The 19,349-nt window shown below is 49.2% G+C and overlaps 1 protein-coding gene across 1 annotated transcript in view; it reads left to right on the forward strand.

Annotated features, from left to right (window-relative positions):
* Nucleotides 1–19,349, forward strand: part of VWA5B1 (von Willebrand factor A domain containing 5B1) — a 261,917-nt gene that overhangs the window by 190,636 nt on the left and 51,932 nt on the right. Inside the window, exon 14 of the mRNA XM_063942155.1 lies at nucleotides 12,051–12,232. Within this exon, the coding sequence (XP_063798225.1) occupies nucleotides 12,051–12,232 (182 nt within the window). The remainder of the gene's footprint in view (nucleotides 1–12,050; nucleotides 12,233–19,349) is intronic.

Here is a 19,349-nt window from a genome sequence, read left to right on the forward strand (position 1 = left end):
ACTTGCCTGCCGTGCTGTGTAAAATGGGGTCGCGTGCCTACTGTAATGTGTAAAATGAGGACTTTTTTTTTTTATTATCCTGTGGTGGCCGTGATGATGAGATCAGATGAGGCCACGCCCATTTTAACGAGGCCATGCCCCCTTGCCGAGAGCGCGCGCGCCGAAGCATGCTTTTACTCTTTATATCTATGGGGGGCGCATTTTTTTTATGGGGGGGGGGGGGGCGCATTTTTAAATCTTGCACTGGGAGCCAAATTGGCTAGAAACGGCCCTGTGCCTGGGTTACTCCGGGAGAGAGCAGTAGTATATTTGGCTGGGCTACACGCGGAGAGAAGAGTAGTTTCTGTGTCTGGGTTACACCAGGAGAGAGCAGTAGTATATGTGCCTGGGTTACACCAGGAGACAGCAGTAGTATATGTGCCTGGGTTACACCAGGAGAGAGCAGTAGTATATGTGCCTGAGTTGCACCAGGAGAGAGCAGTAGTATATGTGTCTGTGTTACTCCGGGAGAGAGCAGTAGTATATGTGGCTGGGCTACACGCAGAGAGAAGAGTAGTTTCTGTGTCTGGGTTACAACAGGAGAGAGCAGTAGTATATATGTCTGGGTTACACCAGGAGAGAACAGTAGTATATGCGCCTGGGTTACACCAGGAGACAGCAGTAGTATATGTGCCTGTGTTACTCCGGGAGAGAGCAGTAGTATATGTGTCTGTGTTACTCCGGGAGAGAGCAGTAGTATATGTGGCTGGGCTACACGCAGAGAGAAGAGTAGTTTCTGTGTCTGGGTTACAACAGGAGAGAGCAGTAGTATATATGTCTGGGTTACACCAGGAGAGAACAGTAGTATATGCGCCTGGGTTACACCAGGAGAGAGCAGTAGTATATATGTGCCTGGGCTACACCAGGAGAGAGCAGTAGTATATGTGCCTGGGTTACACCAGGAGACAGCAGTAGTATATGTGCCTGGGTTACACCAGGAGAGAGCAGTAGTATATGTGCCTGAGTTGCACCAGGAGAGAGCAGTAGTATATGTGTCTGTGTTACTCCGGGAGAGAGCAGTAGTATATGTGGCTGGGCTACACGCATAGAGAAGAGTAGTTTCTGTGTCTGGGTTACAACAGGAGAGAGCAGTAGTATATATGTCTGGGTTACACCAGGAGAGAACAGTAGTATATGCGCCTGGGTTACACCAGGAGACAGCAGTAGTATATGTGCCTCGGTTACACCGGGAGAGAGCATAGACTACTGCTATGTGTCTGGGTTACACCCGGAGAGAGTAGTAGTATATGTGTCTGGGTTACACCAGGAGACAGCAGTAGTATATGTGCCTCGGTTACACCGGGAGAGAGCATAGACTACTGCTATGTGTCTGGGTTACACCCGGAGAGAGTAGTAGTATATGCGCCTGGGTTACACCAGGATACAGCAGTAGTATATGTGCCTCGGTTACACCGGGAGAGAGCATAGACTACTGCTATGTGTCTGGGTTACACCCAGAGAGAGTAGTAGTATATGTGCCTAGGCTACACGAGGAGAGAGCAGTAGTATATGTGTCTGTGTTACTCCAGGAGAGAGCAGTAGTATATGTGTCTGTGTTACTCCAGGAGAGAGCAGTAGTATATGTGTCTGTGTTACTCCAGGAGAGAGCAGTAGTATATGTGTCTGGGTTACACCAGGAGAGAGTAGTAGTATATGTGCCTGGGCTATACGAGGAGAGAGCAGTAGTATATGTGCCTGGGTTACACCAGGAGAGAGCAGTAGTATATGTGCCTAGGCTATACGAGGAGAGAGCAGTAGTATATGTGTCTGTGTTACTCCAGGAGAGAGCAGTAGTATATGTGTCTGTGTTACTCCAGGAGAGAGCAGTAGTATTTGTGTCTGTGTTACTCCAGGAGAGAGCAGTAGTATATGTGTCTGTGTTACTCCAGGAGAGAGCAGTAGTATATGTGTCTGTGTTACTCCAGGAGAGAGCAGTAGTATATGTGTCTGGGTTACACCAGGAGAGAGTAGTAGTATATGTGCCTAGGCTATACGAGGAGAGAGCAGTAGTATATGTGTCTGGGTTACACCAGGAGAGAGCAGTAGTATATGTGCCTGGGGTACACCGGGAGAGAGCAGTAGTATATGTGTCTGTGTTACTCCAGGAGAGAGCAGTAGTATATGTGTCTGGGTTACACCAGGAGAGAGTAGTAATAATAATAATAATAATAATAATACTTTATTGTCATCAATAGTTCAATGAACAATCAACGAAACTAAAAAGCAAGCATATACAGAGACCATAAGAACAGAGCGAAGAGAGCACTCCTAAACCCAAGACATTCCCAATTGTCAATTTATCTCGGTCCTATCTGGTTTAACATGTTTATTGCTTTTGGGAAAAAACTACCCCTTAACCGGTTTGTCCGACAAAGAATAGAACGGTAACGCCTATTAGATGGCAACACAGAAAACATCCCCCCATTTGGATGAGATAGATCTCCCAGAATACTTTTCACCTTAGTGAGGAGCCTTTTTTCATATATATCCTGAATACAGGGCAGGCTGACTCCAATTACTCTACTTGCAGTTTTAACCACTCTCTGAAGGGACTTACGTTCTATAGCAGTACAGTTTCCAAACCATACCATAATTCCGTATGTGAGGACACTCTCTAAAATTGCTGAATAAAAGTTTACTAAAATCTCCTTACGTATCCCCGCCATGCGCATTTTCCTCAATAAAAACAGGCGTTGTTGAGATTTTTTAACAACACATCGTGTATGGATACCCCAAGACAGGTCATTGGAGATGTTAATACCCAGGAATTTAAAGGACTCAACTGTTTCCACAACCTGGTTATTTACGACTAGGGGACAAGAAGGCTGCATGTGAATTTTCCTAAAATCTACAATCATTTCTTTTGTTTTTTTTACATTTAAAATTAAATGATTAGTTTGACTCCAAGCTTCTAACCTAGCGACCTCAGATCTATATTCTGACTCATCGTCCTTACTTATTAAACCTACGACTGCGATATCATCGGCAAATTTAATAATGTGAACTGACTCCGAATTTGAATGGCAATCATAGGTAAACAGAGAGTACAGCAGGGGACTCAGTACACAACCCTGAGGCACCCCTGTACTGATTACAAGTTCGCTTGACAGGGAATTGTACAATCTAACAGATTGGGGCCTGTTAGTCAAGAAATCCAAGATCCATCTACATACAAAGTTATTCAATCCCAACTCAGATAATTTAGACACTAATGATGTTGGGATTACTGTATTAAATGCCGAACTGTAATCCACGAACAAAATTCTCGCAGAGGAACATGTGGATTCTAGATGGGTAGCCACACGATGAATCAAGGTGATAGCAGCGTCATCTGTCGACCTATTTGCTTTATATGCAAATTGAAAAGGATCCAGATTGGCTGGGATACTTTTTTTTATGTGTCCCATAACCAATCTTTCAAAGGCCTTCATTATAAGAGATGTCAGAGCAATTGGTCGGTAATCGTTTGGCTCACTGGCCTTACCATTTTTGGGGACCGGGACAATAATAGATGACTTAAAACACTTAGGCACATGACAAGTGGCAAGAGAAAGGTTAAAAATTATAGTAAAAATCCCAGCCAACTGCTCAGCACATGTCTTGATAACATTTCCCGGAATCCCATCTGGGCCGGGGGCCTTACCTGATTTAGAACTGGCAAAGCACCGTCTGACAGACAATTCATCCAGTACCAGGGGCTCCACGTTCTCCAGATTCCCATCCCAGTCTACAGGGGAAACAGCCATGCTATCAAAACGAGAGTAAAATATGTTTAATGTCTCCCCTAGGGAACTGTCAGCCTCTTTATGAGAGGGGTTCTTATTATAGTAGTATATGTGTCTAGGCTATACGAGGAGAGAGCAGTAGTATATGTGTCTGGGTTACACCAGGAGAGAGCAGTAGTAGATGTGCCTGGGTTACACCAGGAGAGAGCAGTAGTATATGTGCCTGGGGTACACCGGGAGAGAGCAGTAGTATATGTGTCTGGGGTACACCGGGAGAGAGCAGTAGTATATGTGTCTGGGTTACACCAGGAGAGATTAGTAGTATATGCGCCTGTGTTACACCAGGAGAGAGCAGTAGTATATGTGCCTGGGGTACACCGGGAGAGAGCAGTAGTATATGTGTCTGCGTTACACCAGGAGAGAGCAGTAGTATATGTGCCTGGGTTACACCAGGAGAGAGCAGTAGTATATGTGCCTGGGGTACACCGGGAGAGAGCAGTAGTATATGTGTCTGGGGTACACCAGGAGAGAGCAGTAGTATATGTGTCTGGGTTACACTGGGAGAGAGCAGTAGTATATGTGTCTGGGTTACACCAGGAGAGAGCAGTAGTATATGTGCCTGGGTTACACCAGGAGAGAGCAGTAGTATATGTGTCTGGGTTACACCGGGAGAGAGTAGTAGTACATATGTCTGGGTTACACCAGGAGAGAGCAGTAGTATATGTGCCTGGGTTACACCAGGAGAGAGCAGTAGTATATGTGCCTGGGTTACACCAGGAGAGAGCAGTAGTATATGTGCCTGTGTTACACCAGGAGAGAGCAGTAATATATGTGTCTGGGTTACACCGGGAGAGAGTAGTAATATATGTGTCTGGGTTACTCCAGGAGAGAGCAGTAGTATATGTGCCTGGGTTACACCAGGAGAGAGCAGTAGTATATGTGCCTGGGTTACACCAGGAGAGAGCAGTAATATATGTGCCTGGGTTACACCAGGAGAGATTAGTAGTATATGTGCCTGGGTTACACCAGGAGAGAGCAGTAGTATATGTGCCTGGGTTACACCAGGAGAGAGCAGTAGTATATATGTCTGGGTTACACCAGGAGAGAGCAGTAGTATATGTGTCTGGGTTACTCCAGGAGAGAGCAGTAGTATATGTGCCTGGGTTACACCAGGAGAGAGCAGTAGTATATATGTCTGGGTTACACCAGGAGAGAGCAGTAGTATATGTGCCTGGGTTACACCAGGAGAGAGCAGTAGTATATGTGCCTGGGTTACACCAGGAGAGAGCAGTAGTATATGTGCCTGGGTTACACCAGGAGAGAGCAGTAGTATATATGTCTGGGTTACACCAGGAGAGAGCAGTAGTATATGTGCCTGGGTTACACCAGGAGAGAGCAGTAGTATATGTGCCTGGGTTACACCAGGAGAGAGCAGTAGTATATGTGCCTGGGTTACACCAGGAGAGAGCAGTAGTATATATGTCTGGGTTACACCAGGAGAGAGCAGTAGTATATGTGTCTGGGTTACTCCAGGAGAGATTAGTAGTATATGTGCCTGGGTTACACCAGGAGAGAGCAGTAGTATATGTGTCTGGGTTACACCAGGAGAGATTAGTAGTATATGCGCCTGGGGTACACCGGGAGAGAGCAGTAGTATATGTGTCTGGGGTACACCGGGAGAGAGCAGTAGTATATGTGTCTGGGGTACACCAGGAGAGAGCAGTAGTATATATGTCTGGGTTACACCAGGAGAGAGCAGTAGTATATGTGTCTGGGTTACTCCAGGAGAGATTAGTAGTATATGTGCCTGGGTTACACCAGGAGAGAGCAGTAGTATATGTGTCTGGGTTACACCAGGAGAGATTAGTAGTATATGCGCCTGGGGTACACCGGGAGAGATTAGTAGTATATGTGTCTGGGGTACACCGGGAGAGAGCAGTAGTATATGTGCCTGGGTTACACCAGGAGAGAGCAGTAGTATATATGTCTGGGTTACACCAGGAGAGAGCAGTAGTATATGTGTCTGGGTTACACCAGGAGAGAGCAGTAGTATATGTGCCTGGGTTACACCAGGAGAGAGCAGTAGTATATATGTCTGGGTTACACCAGGAGAGAGCAGTAGTATATGTGCCTGGGTTACACCAGGAGAGAGCAGTAGTATATGTGCCTGGGTTACACTGGGAGAGAGCAGTAGTATATATGTCTGGGTTACACCAGGAGAGAGCAGTAGTATATGTGTCTGGGTTACACCAGGAGAGAGCAGTAGTATATGTGCCTGGGTTACACCAGGAGAGAGCAGTAGTATATGTGTCTGGGTTACTCCAGGAGAGAGCAGTAATATATGTGCCTGGGTTACACCAGGAGAGAGCAGTAGTATATGTGTCTGGGTTACACCAGGAGAGAGCAGTAGTATATGTGTCTGGGTTACACCAGGAGAGAGCAGTAGTATATGTGTCTGGGTTACTCCAGGAGAGAGCAGTAATATATGTGCCTGGGTTACACCAGGAGAGAGCAGTAGTATATGTGTCTGGGTTACACCAGGAGAGAGCAGTAGTATATGTGTCTGGGTTACTCCAGGAGAGATTAGTAGTATATGTGTCTGGGTTACACCAGGAGAGAGCAGTAGTATATGTGCCTGGGTTACACCAGGAGAGAGCAGTAGTATATGTGTCTGGGTTACTCCAGGAGAGATTAGTAGTATATGTGCCTGGGTTACACCAGGAGAGAGCAGTAGTATATGTGTCTGGGTTACTCCAGGAGAGAGCAGTAGTATATGTGTCTGGGTTACTCCAGGAGAGATTAGTAGTATATGTGTCTGGGTTACACCAGGAGAGAGCAGTAGTATATGTGCCTGGGTTACACCAGGAGAGAGCAGTAGTATATGTGTCTGGGTTACACCAGGAGAGATTAGTAGTATATGCGCCTGGGTCTCACCTGGAGGTAATTCTCTGGGGGCGGAGACTTTGCAGAAGGACATGGGTGTGCTGTGAACAGGTTGTTTGGTGGTGAGCTCCAGCTGCTGCTGCTGCAGGTGCATTTTACAGGGGGTTTCCTGACTGGCTTCCCCAGGCGTGATGGATCCCCCCCGGGGGAGAAAGCTCTCTGTGTATGGACATTAATCAGAGCACTGAACTAACCCTGGAGCCACAGCAATATCGGCAGGTAACCAGCCAGAGGCAGTGGGGACCAGCTGTTCTAATGGTGCTCCAAGGCAATCGGAGCTGCAAGCAGACAACCCCAAACTGAATGATCATACGCGCACGCAGAGGGGGTTTCCGAGTACCTAGAAACCCTCCCTGGCCGCCAATCTATCGTGGGGAACCGAGCATCTAATGTATTTCTAATCCTGCAGAAATAGGTAAAACCTCCCCCACATCCCCACAGTAAGTGGCGGCAGACAGTAGTGATCTGCCTTGCCCGCTGGGCGGCGACAGCGGAGGCTGACCGCTGCAGGTACAGCGGTCTATGGGGAGGGGAGGAATGTCGCTGCTGAGAGCCGGGGTACAGTGAGGACAGCCAGCGGCAGCAGCGGAGGCTGACAGCGGCTGTAACAGGGCAGGAGCGTCTTGAGGCTGGCCGCAGCGCTCAGGCTGGAATGAGTGGAAAGCAGCTCCACTCAGGCGATGTGCGAGAGGTGAGAGGAGCTGGTACAGCTACACTAGCGGCGCTGCTTGTAACTTCATTCCCGGCCAGACACTGACTCCATAATCTCTGTGAAGCACAGCAAGGTGAGACGTGCCGGGGGCGGGCACCGGTACTCAATAGCAGTGACCAGGGGGAGTGCTGTCCATCTATGTGGGAGGGGAGGAATGTCGGTGCTGTGTATTTCTGTCTATGGGGAGGGGAGGAATGTCGGTGCTGTGTCTGTCTATGGGGACGGGAAGAATGTCGGTGCTGTGTTTGCCTATGGGGAGGAATGTTGCTGTGTCTGTCTATGGGGAGGGGAAGAATGTCGGTGCTGTGTTTGTCTATGGGGAGGGGAGGAATGTCGGTGCTGTGTTTGCCTATGGGGAGGGGAAGAATGTCGGTGCTGTGTCTGTCTATGGGGAGGGGAAGAATGTCGGTGCTGTGTCTGTCTATGGGGAGGGGAAGAATGTCGGTGCTGTGTTTGTCTATGGGGAGGGGAGGAATGTCGGTGCTGTGTTTGTCTATGGGGAGGGGGGAATGTCGGTGCTGTGTATTTCTGTCTATGGGGAGGGGAGGAATGTCGGTGCTGTGTTTGTCTATGGGGAGAGGAAGAATGTCGGTGCTGTGTCTGTCTATGGGGAGGGGAGGAATGTCGGTGCTGTGTTTGTCTATGGGGAGAGGAAGAATGTCGGTGCTGTGTCTGTCTATGGGGAGGGGAGGAATGTCTGTGCTGTGTCTGTCTATGGGGAGGGGGGAATGTCGGTGCTGTGTATTTCTGTCTATGGGGAGGGGAGGAATGTCGGTGCTGTGTCTGTTTATGGGGAGTAGAGGAATGTCGGTGCTGTGTCTGTCTATGGGGAGGGGAGGAATGTCTGTGCTGTGTCTGTCTATGGGGAGGGGGGAATGTCGGTGCTGTGTATTTCTGTCTATGGGGAGGGGAGGAATGTCGGTGCTGTGTCTGTCTGTTTATGGGGAGTAGAGGAATGTCGGTGCTGTGTCTTTCTGTCTATGGAGGGAAGGAGGGTTGCTGGGGAGGAAATGATGTTCCCAGGTTGTCTGTCCTATGGAGGGGGAGGGTATTCAGAGCCAGTTAACCTACCAGTATATTTTTGGATTGTGGGGTGAAACCGGAGTACCCAGAAAAATCCCAAGCAAGTACAGGGATAATATACAAACTCCACACAGTTCCCATGTTGGGATTCGATCCCATGACCTCATTACACCATCCATACTGCTGTACAGTCGACAGAGGGTTGACATTGGATATTGCTAATGTGTCTTAGCACAATGGTTAAAAATACGTAAATTACGACAGCGCTGAACCTAATAAGTTGCAGCTAAACAATTCACTTTAATCACTACATGGTTCCACAGTATGCAACTACATTATAAAATAATTCTTTTTAGCGTATACCTTATACAATTCCCATAAAGTAATACATTTTTACATTGGTCTGTAACCAATTATTTGGAAACCCCCATTTCAAAATCCTGCGTTTGCCACTGATGAGGGTGCTCCCTCGAGTGAGTCAACTCCAGGTAATTGTGTAATGGTGAACAGTACAACTGTCCCTGTGAAGGGATTGTTCTTACAGCTACTAAATTTGGAATGATTTAAAGCGTACTTGAAAGTTGGAACAAGAACAAAAATCACAGAATTTTAAGACATGCTCTATGCACCAGAAATGGAAACAAATCTTATTGCCATCAGGGTCTTAGAGCAGAGAAGCCACAGAGTACACTTTGGTAATGGGAAAATAGATAGTACGAAACAGAAAAAGGATTGTAACAGCCACAGGCACAAGTTGTCAGCAACTGTACATCCTTGATACGCAGCACTGTTATGCAATGATGACAACTGAGTCACAGTCACTGGAACCATGGCACAGAAGATTTCTTCACATAGGATATGACAGTGTTCAAATACCACAGGGCAGGATGGTCACAGGAATGTCAGTGACTAACACAGAGAAGCCTGTATGTGAGAGCTGCATATTAGGGAAATAAGTCATCAACCATTTCCCAAGTCAAAAATCTGAAGTAGCAAAGAAGCTTGCAGACTACAAAAGATTTGTGGAGAATGAAACCGGTCACAGACTCATGACCCTGAGATCTGATAATGGTAGAGAATATCTGCAGAACAAGTATGTGTTACTGGACATGCCAACAGCTGAAGATGTATCTGAACTAGAGGCTACCAGCGTGGAAGTTCAGCCACAGAAAAGGTCTTCTTGAAGATCAAATGTCAGAAGGCACCAAAGAGATATTATGAAAAATCCACATATATAGCTTTCAGTGAGCCACAGTACGTCCAGAAGCCAAGGTAAAGAGATGACTGGTGGTAGAGGAAGTCCAAGATAGATAAAGAGACTTTGCAAGATCTAAAAGTCACAAGTGTGATGTCAATAATCTTAAGAGTGACATCATCAGTCCTAACTTTGTGAGTCAAAAGAATGTTTCTATGGTCCACACTGACACTGAGTGAACTCTTACTGATATATCTCACAAGAATACAAGACCAAAGTCACGTGATGTGTTATGTATAGTATATGTATGTACGGTATATTTTCTTATGTGCATAAACCTACCTTCTTTACAGGTTGTTACAGGGGGGCTGTGTTTAAATGTTTGTATAAGATGGATAAGCTTGTAGTGACGGGGGTGTTAAAAGTGGAGGGCACTACTGTGCAGACTCCATATTGTTCTTCCTGGGAGGCCTTATTCCATATACCACGATGGCCCCCTCCTAAGTACTGCGCACACTTGGCACCATCTTGTGTTAGAACGCCACAGTGGGAGACACTTGTCTTCCACTTAGCTTCAGAGAGACCTGCGATTACCTGATATTAGCAAGCGCTTCCAGAACATCCTGAACCGCTACCTGCAAGTTGCATACACTCACCGGCTGGTGAGCTGTGTGACACCCCGCTCCATAGCCAGAGTGTGTATAACAGTGAGTACGGCTGTACACTGTGTAACATCACTAGACCACTCCACTGGTTAAGCAACTCGGCTGTTCGAAGTTGTAAGGTATCCGCTGGTGTGTACAGACACTGCGACATCCTCAGGCCTATACATACGTATTTCCAACAGTAAAGACTATCAATTACAGATGGAAATATATAATAAATGTAAAAATTTGCAAGAACACATCCTCCCTTTACTTGATCAAAGCTTGCATGCCTCAACGCTCTCCCATTATCCGTCTCTCAGCTTAAGGAGGAGTAAGCGCAAAATGCATGCAAATCTACATGTGGATGGATGCGGAGGAAATCGTGGTGCAAATGTACAGCAAAGAGATTTGTGCTGTGCAACAGAGACAAACTCACGCCGCCCAACTCTACCTTTGGTTCTATGGGGGTCTTTCCGAGTTGATCGCTAGCTGCATTCATTCGCTGTGCAGCGATGAGGCAATAAAACGGCACTTCTGCGCATACGTATGCGGTGCAATGCGCACGCGGGTTGTACTATTACAACGAACAATGTTGTTTTACACAGGGTCTAGCGATGCTTTTCAGTCGCACTGCTGGCCGCAGAGTGATTGACAGGAAGTGGGCGTTTCTGGGTGTCAACTGACCATTTTCAGGGAGTGTTCGGAAAAAACGCAGACGTGCCAGGAAAAATGCAGGCGTGGCTGGGCGAACGCAGGGCGTGTTTGTGATGTCAAATCAGGAACTGAACAGTCTGAAGTCATCGCAAGCGCTGAGTAGGTCTGGAGCTACTCTGACACTGCACAAAATTATTTTGTAGCCGCTCTGCGATCCTTTCATTCGCACTTCTGCTAAGCTAAAATACACTCCCAGTGGGAGGCGGCATAGCGTGTGCACGGCTGCTAAAAACTGCTAGCGAGCGAACAACTCGGAGTGACCACCATAGGCAGTTATACTACTAACAGCTGGCAAGTTCTGTCCTACCAGCACCTATCCGTTATTATTACCCATTGATGACAATATGAACCAGCAAAAGGAGAGGACACTCTGACCTATAACAGCCATCATCCCCAGGATAGAGTGCAGTAATCTTTGCATTCCCCAGACCCAGGGCCAGATTAACAATGGGGCGGATGGAGCTACAGCTCCAGGCCTCCACATAAAAATAGGCCCATCCTCATGGCAGCATGATGATCACTAGCCACCAGCTGGCCACATGGTCTGTCATAAAGTATAAATATTAAGATTATATTTCTATTTTTCTCACAAAATGATGCAATTTTTTTTATATTTTTGCATATTTAGGGAGACATTGGAGCTGATAGTGTACACGCCCATATGGTTCTGGCCACACCCACACAGCACTGATCACACCTCTCATTTCTTACAATAAGCCCATGAATATTTTCAGCTCCGGGCCCATGTGGCCCTTAATCCGGCCCTATCCAGATCACAGGACATGTGTGGTGTCGTCCTGCTCCTGATACTGCAAACGGCCTGCAAGACAACGGGGCTGATTATGAGTTAGGAGCAAAACAAAAGAGAGCACAAAACTTCACACCTTGGTAATACGTTGCTGCGCGGCAGGGTGGGGGTCGGGGGGGGGGGGGGTGTAAAATGTGAGGACTAGATTTGGCTGGGTCGAGTCTAAAGTCAAATCTAAATATCAGTGGTAGTCACAAGCCTGGTGCACTCAGATACCTAAACGCCCTATCTTCTTCTGCTGCAGCCGATCTTGGCTTTCAACGTAGAGCCTACAGCACCAGTCAGATCGCTGACCAACAGCCCTTGCCGAGGTCCCACCCTGCCAGTGACCCCAGTGCATCCCTGGAGAGGAGCCCACTATGCAGAATAGAAATCCAGGATTTACAGCCAATGGACAACTCAACCGCGGACATTCATGACTCACAGGTACCACCGCAGATGTGTTATTATTATCCCTGTGCATGCTGACGTGGCACACTGTGATAGTACACTCCCTCTACATGCTGACGTGGCACACTGTGATAGTACACTCCCTCTACATGCTGATGTGGCACACTGTGATAGGACACTCCCTCTACATGCTGATGTGGCACACTGTGATAGGACACTCCCTCTACATGCTGACGTGGCACACTGTGATAGTACACTCCCTCTACATGCTGACGTGGCACACTGTGATAGTACACTCCCTCTACATGCTGACGTGGCACACTGTGATAGGACACTCCCTGCGCATACTGACATGGTACACTGTGATAGGACACTCCCTGTACATACTGACGTGGTACACTGTGATAGTACACTCCCTCTACATGCTGACGTGGCACACTGTGATAGTACACTCCCTCTACATGCTGACGTGGCACACTGTGATAGTACACTCCCTCTACATGCTGACGTGGCACACTGTGATAGTACACTCCCTCTACATGCTGACGTGGCACACTGTGATAGTACACTCCCTCTACATGCTGATGTGGTACACTGTGATAGGACACTCCCTCTACATGCTGATGTGGCACACTGTGATAGTACACTCCCTCTACATGCTGACGTGGCACACTGTGATAGGACACTCCCTCTACATGCTGATGTGGCACACTGTGATAGGACACTCCCTCTACATGCTGATGTGGCACACTGTGATAGTACACTCCCTCTACATGCTGACATGGCACACTGTGATAGGACACTCCCTCTACATGCTGATGTGGTACACTGTGATAGGACACTCCCTCTACATGCTGACGTGGCACACTGTGATAGTACACTCCCTCTACATGCTGACGTGGCACACTGTGATAGTACACTCCCTCTACATGCTGATGTGGTACACTGTGATAGGACACTCCCTCTACATGCTGACATGGCACACTGTGATAGGACACTCCCTCTACATGCTGACGTGGCACACTGTGATAGTACACTCCCTCTACATGCTGACATGGCACACTGTGATAGGACACTCCCTCTACATGCTGACGTGGCACACTGTGATAGGACACTCCCTCTACATGCTGACATGGCACACTGTGATAGGACACTCCCTCTACATGCTGACGTGGCACACTGTGATAGTACACTCCCTCTACATGCTGACGTGGCACACTGTGATAGTACACTCCCTCTACATGCTGATGTGGTACACTGTGATAGGACACTCCCTCTACATGCTGATGTGGCACACTGTGATAGTACACTCCCTCTACATGCTGACATGGCACACTGTGATAGGACACTCCCTCTACATGCTGACGTGGCACACTGTGCTAGGAAACTCCCTCTACATGCTGACGTGGCACACTGTGATAGGACACTCCCTCTACATGCTGACGTGGCACACTGTGATAGGACACTCCCTCTACATGCTGACGTGGCACACTGTGATAGGACACTCCCTCTACATGCTGACGTGGCACACTGTGATAGGACACTCCCTCTACATACTGACGTGGCACACTGTGATAGGACACTCCCTCTACCTGCTGACGTGGAACACTGTGATCGGACACTCCCCGTACATGCGGACGTGGTACACTGTGATAGGACACTCCCTGTACATGCTGACGTGGTACACTGTGATAGGACACTCCCTCTACATGCTGACGTGGAATACTGTGATCGGACACTCCCCGTACATGCTGACGTGGTACACTGTGATAGGACACTCCATCTACATGCTGACGTGGCACACTGTGATAGGACACTCCCTGCGCATACTGAAGTGGTACACTGTGATAGGACACTCCCTGTACATGCTGACGTGGTACACAGTGATAGGACACTCCCTCTACATGCTGACGTGGCACACTGTGATAGGACACTCCCTGCGCATACTGACGTGGTACACTGTGATAGGACACTCCCTGCGCATACAGACGTGGTACACTGTGATAAGACACTCCCTCTACATGCTGACGTGGCACACTGTGAAAGGACACTCCCTGCACATGCTGACGTGGCACACTGTGATAGGACACTCCCTGCGCATGCTGACATGGTACACTGTGATAGGACACTCCCTCTACATGCTGACGTGGTACACTGTGATAGGACACTCCTTCTACATGCTGACGTGGAATACTGTGATCGGACACTCCCCGTACATTCTGACGTGGTACACTGTGATAGGACACTCCCTCTACGTGCTGACGTGGCACACTATGATAGGACACTCCCTGTGCATACTGACGTGGCACACTGTGATAGAACACTCCCTGTACATGCTGACGTGGTACACTGTGATAGGACACTCCCTCTACATGCTGATGTGGCACACTGTGCTAGGACTCTCCCTGCACATGCTGACGTGGCACACTGTGATAGGACACTCCCTGCGCATACTGACGTGGTACACTGTGATAGGACACTCCCTGTACATGCTGACATGGTACGCTGTGATAGGACACTCCCTGTACATGCTGACATGGTACACTGTGATAGGACACTCCCTCTACCTGCTGACGTGGAATACTGTGATCGGACACTCCCCGTACATGCGGACGTGGTACACTGTGATAGGACACTCCCTCTACATGCTGATGTGGCACACTGTGATAGGACACTCCCTGCGCATACTGACATGGTACACTGTGATAGGACACTCCCTGTACATACTGACGTGGTACACTGTGATAGGACACTCCCTCTACATGCTGACATGGAACACTGTGATAGGACACTCCCTGCGCATACTGACGTGGTACACTGTGATAGGACACTCCCTGCGCATACAGACATGGTACACTGTGATAAGACACTCCCTCTACATGCTGACGTGGCACACTGTGATAGGACACTCCCTGCACATGCTGACGTGGCACACTGTAATAGGACACTCCCTGCGCATGCTGACATGGTACACTGTGATAGACCACTCCCTGTACATGCTGACGTGGTACACTGTGATAGGACACTCCCTGTACATGCTGATGTGGCACACTGTGATAGGACACTCCCTCTACATGCTGACGTGGAATACTGTGAACGGACACTCCCCGTACATGCTGACGTGGCACACTGTGATAGGACACTCCCTCTACGTGCTGACGTGGCACACTGTGATAGGACACTCCCTGTGCATACTGACGTGGTACACTGTGATAGGACACTCCCTGTACATGCTGACGTGGTACACTGTGATAGGACACTCCCTCTACATGCTGACATGGCACACTGTGCTAGGACACTCCCTGCACATGCTGACGTGGCACACTGTGACAGGACACTCCCTGCACATGCTGATGTGGCACACTCTGATAGGACACTCCCTGCGCATACTGACGTGGTACACAGTGATAGGACATTCCCTGCGCATACTGACATGGTACACTGTGATAGGACTCTCCCTGTACATGCTGACGGGGCACACTGTGATAGGACACTCCCTGTACATGCTGACGTGGTACACTGTGATCGGACACTCCCTCTGCATGCTGATGTTGGACACTGTGATAGGACACTCCCTATACAGGCTGATGTGGCACACTGTGATAGGACACTCCCTGTACATACTGACGTGGCACACTGTGCTAGGACACTCCCTGTGCATGCTGATGTGGTACACTGTGCTAGGACACTCCCTGTGCATGCTGACGTGGTACACTGTGATGGGACACTCCCTGTACATGCTGACGTGGCACACTGTGCTAGGACACTCCCTGTGCATGCTGACGTGGTACACTGTGCTATGACACTCCCTGTGCATGCTGACGTGGTACACTGTGATGGGACACTCCCTGTGCATGCTGACGTGGCACACTGTGATAGGACACTCCCTGTACATGCTGACGTGGTACACTGTGATAGGACACTCACTCTACATGCTGACGTGGTACACTGTGCTAGGACACTCCCTGTACATGCTGACGTGGTACACTGTGATAGGACACTCCCTGTATATGCTGACGTGGAATACTGTGATCGGACACTCCCCGTACATGCTGACGTGGTACACTGTGATAGGACACTCCCTCTACGTGCTGACGTGGCACACTGTGATAGGACACTCCCTGCGCATACTGACGTTATACACTGTGATAGGACACTCCCTGTACATGCTGACGTGGTACACTGTGATAGGACACTCCCTCTACATGCTGACGTGGCACACTGTGCTAGGACACTCCCTGCACATGCTGACGTGGCACACTGTGATAGGACACTCCCTGCACATGCTGACGTGGCACACTGTGATAGGACACTCCGTGCGTATACTGACGTGGTACACAATGATAGGACACTCCCTGCGCATACTGATGTGGTACACTGTGATAGGACTCTCCCTGTACATGCTGACGTGGAACACTGTGATAGGACACTCCCTGTACATGCTGATGTGGTACACTGTGATCGGACACTCCCTCTGCATGCTGACGTTGGACACTGTGATAGGACACTCCCTGTACATGCTGGCGTGGTACACTGTGATAGGACACTCCCTCTACATGCTGACGTGGTACACTGTGATAGGACTCTCCCTGTGCATGCTGACGTGGTACACTGTGCTAGGACACTCCCTGTACATGCTGACGTGGTACACTGTGATAGGACACTCCCTGTACATGCTGACGTGGAATACTGTGATCGGACACTCCCTGTACATGCTGACGTGGTACACTGTGATAGGACACTCCCTCTACGTGCTGACGTGGCATACTGTGATAGGACACTCCCTGCGCATACTGATGTGGTACACAATGATAGGACACTCCCTGCGCATACTGACGTGGTACACTGTGATAGGACTCTCCCTGTACATGCTGACGTGGCACACTGTGATAGGACACTCCCTGTACATGCTGATGTGGTACACTGTTATCGGACACTCCCTCTGCATGCTGACGTTGGACACTGTGATAGGACACTCCCTGTACATGCTGACGTGGCACACTGTGATAGGACACTCCCTGTACATGCTGACGTGGCACACTGTGCTAGGACACTCACTGTGCATGCTGACGTGGTACATTGTGATGGGACACTCCCTGTGCATGCTGACGTGGCATACTGTGATAGGACACTCCCTGTGTATGCTGACGTGGCACACTGTGCTAGGACACTCCCTGTGCATGCTGACGTGGTACACTGTGCTATTACACTCCCTGTGCATGCTGATGTGGTACACTGTGATGGGACACTCCCTGTGCATGCTGACGTGGCACACTGTGTTAGGACACTACCTGTGCTTGCTGACGTGGTACACTGTGCTAGGACACTCCCTGTGCATGCTGACGTGGCACACTGTGATAGGACACTCCCTGTACATGCTGACGTGGAACACTGTGATAGGACACTCCCTGTACATGCTGATGTGGTACACTGTTATCGGACACTCCCTCTGCATGCTGACATTGGACACTGTGATAGGACACTCCCTGTACATGCTGACGTGGCACACTGTGATAGGACACTCCCTGTACATGCTGACGTGGCACACTGTGCTAGGACACTCACTGTGCATGCTGACGTGGTACATTGTGATGGGACACTCCCTGTGCATGCTGACGTTGGACACTGTGATAGGACACTCCCCCTACATGCTGATGTGGCACACTGTGCTAGGACACTCCGTCTACATGCTGATGTGGCACACTGTGATAGGACACTCCCTGTACATGCTGACGTGGTACACTGTGATAGGACTCTCCCTGTGCTTGCTGACGTGGCACACTGTGCTAGGACACTCCCTGTGCATGCTGACGTGGTACTGTGATAGGACTCTCCCTGTGCATGCTGACGTGGTACACTGTGATAGGACTCTCCCTGTGCTTGCTGACTTGGTACACTGTGCTAGGACACTCCCTGTGCATGCTGACGTGGTACACTGTGATAGGACTCTCCCTGTGCATGCTGACGTGGTACACTGTGATAGGACACTCCCCCTACATGCTGATGTGGTACTGTGTTATGGAACCCTCCATGTGCATGCTGACGTGGTACTGTGTGATGGGACTCTCCCTGTATATGCTGACGTGGTACACTGTGATAGGACACTCCTTTTACATGCTGACGTGGCACACTGTGTTAGGACACTCCCTGCGCATACTGACGTGGTACACTGTGATAGGACACTCCCTGTGCATGCTGACGTGGTACACAGTGCTAGGACTCTCCCTGTACATGCTCTCGTTGTACACTGTGATAGGACACTCCCTGTACATACTGATGTGGTACACTGTGATAGGATACTTTCCGTACATGCTGACGTGGCACACTGTGATATGACTCTCCCTGTACATGCTGACGTGGCACACTGTGATGGGACTCTCCCTGTGCATGCTGACGTGGTACTGTATGATGGGACTCTCCCTGTACATGCTGACGTGGAACACTGTGATAGAACACTCCCTGTACATGCTGACGTGGTACTGTGTGATGGGACTCTCCCTGTGCATGCTGACGTGGTACTATGTGATGGGACTCTCCCAGTGCATGCTGATGTGGTACTGTGTGATGGGACTCTCCCAGTGCATGCTGACGTGGTACACTGTGATAGGGCACTCCCTGTGCATTCTGATGTGGTACTGTGTGATGGGTCTCTCCCTGTGCATGCTGACGTGGTACTGTGTGATGGGACTCTCCCTGTGCATGCTGACGTGGTACAGTGTGATGGGACTCTCCCTGTACATGCTGACGTGGTACTGTGTGATGGCACTCTCCCTATACATGCTGACGTGGTACTGTGTGATGGGACTCTCCCTGTGCATGCTGACGTGGTACTGTGTGATGGGACTCTCCCTGTGCATGCTGACGTGGTACAGTGTGATGGGACACTCCCTGTGTATGCTGACATGGTACTGTGTGATGGGACTCTCCCTGTGCATGCTGACGTGGTACTGTGTGGTGGGACTCTCCCAGTGCATGCTGACGTGGTACACTGTGATAGGGCACTCCCTGTGCATTCTGACGTGGTACTGTGTGATGGGTCTCTCCCTGTGCATGCTGACGTGGTACAGTGTGATGGGACTCTCCCTGTACTTGCTGACGTGGTACTGTGTGATGGGACTCTCCCTGTGCATGCTGACGTGGTACAGTGTGATGG

The sequence above is a fragment of the Pseudophryne corroboree genome, chromosome 10 (genome assembly GCF_028390025.1).
Source record: "Pseudophryne corroboree isolate aPseCor3 chromosome 10, aPseCor3.hap2, whole genome shotgun sequence".
NCBI classification, from domain to species: domain Eukaryota; kingdom Metazoa; phylum Chordata; class Amphibia; order Anura; family Myobatrachidae; genus Pseudophryne; species Pseudophryne corroboree.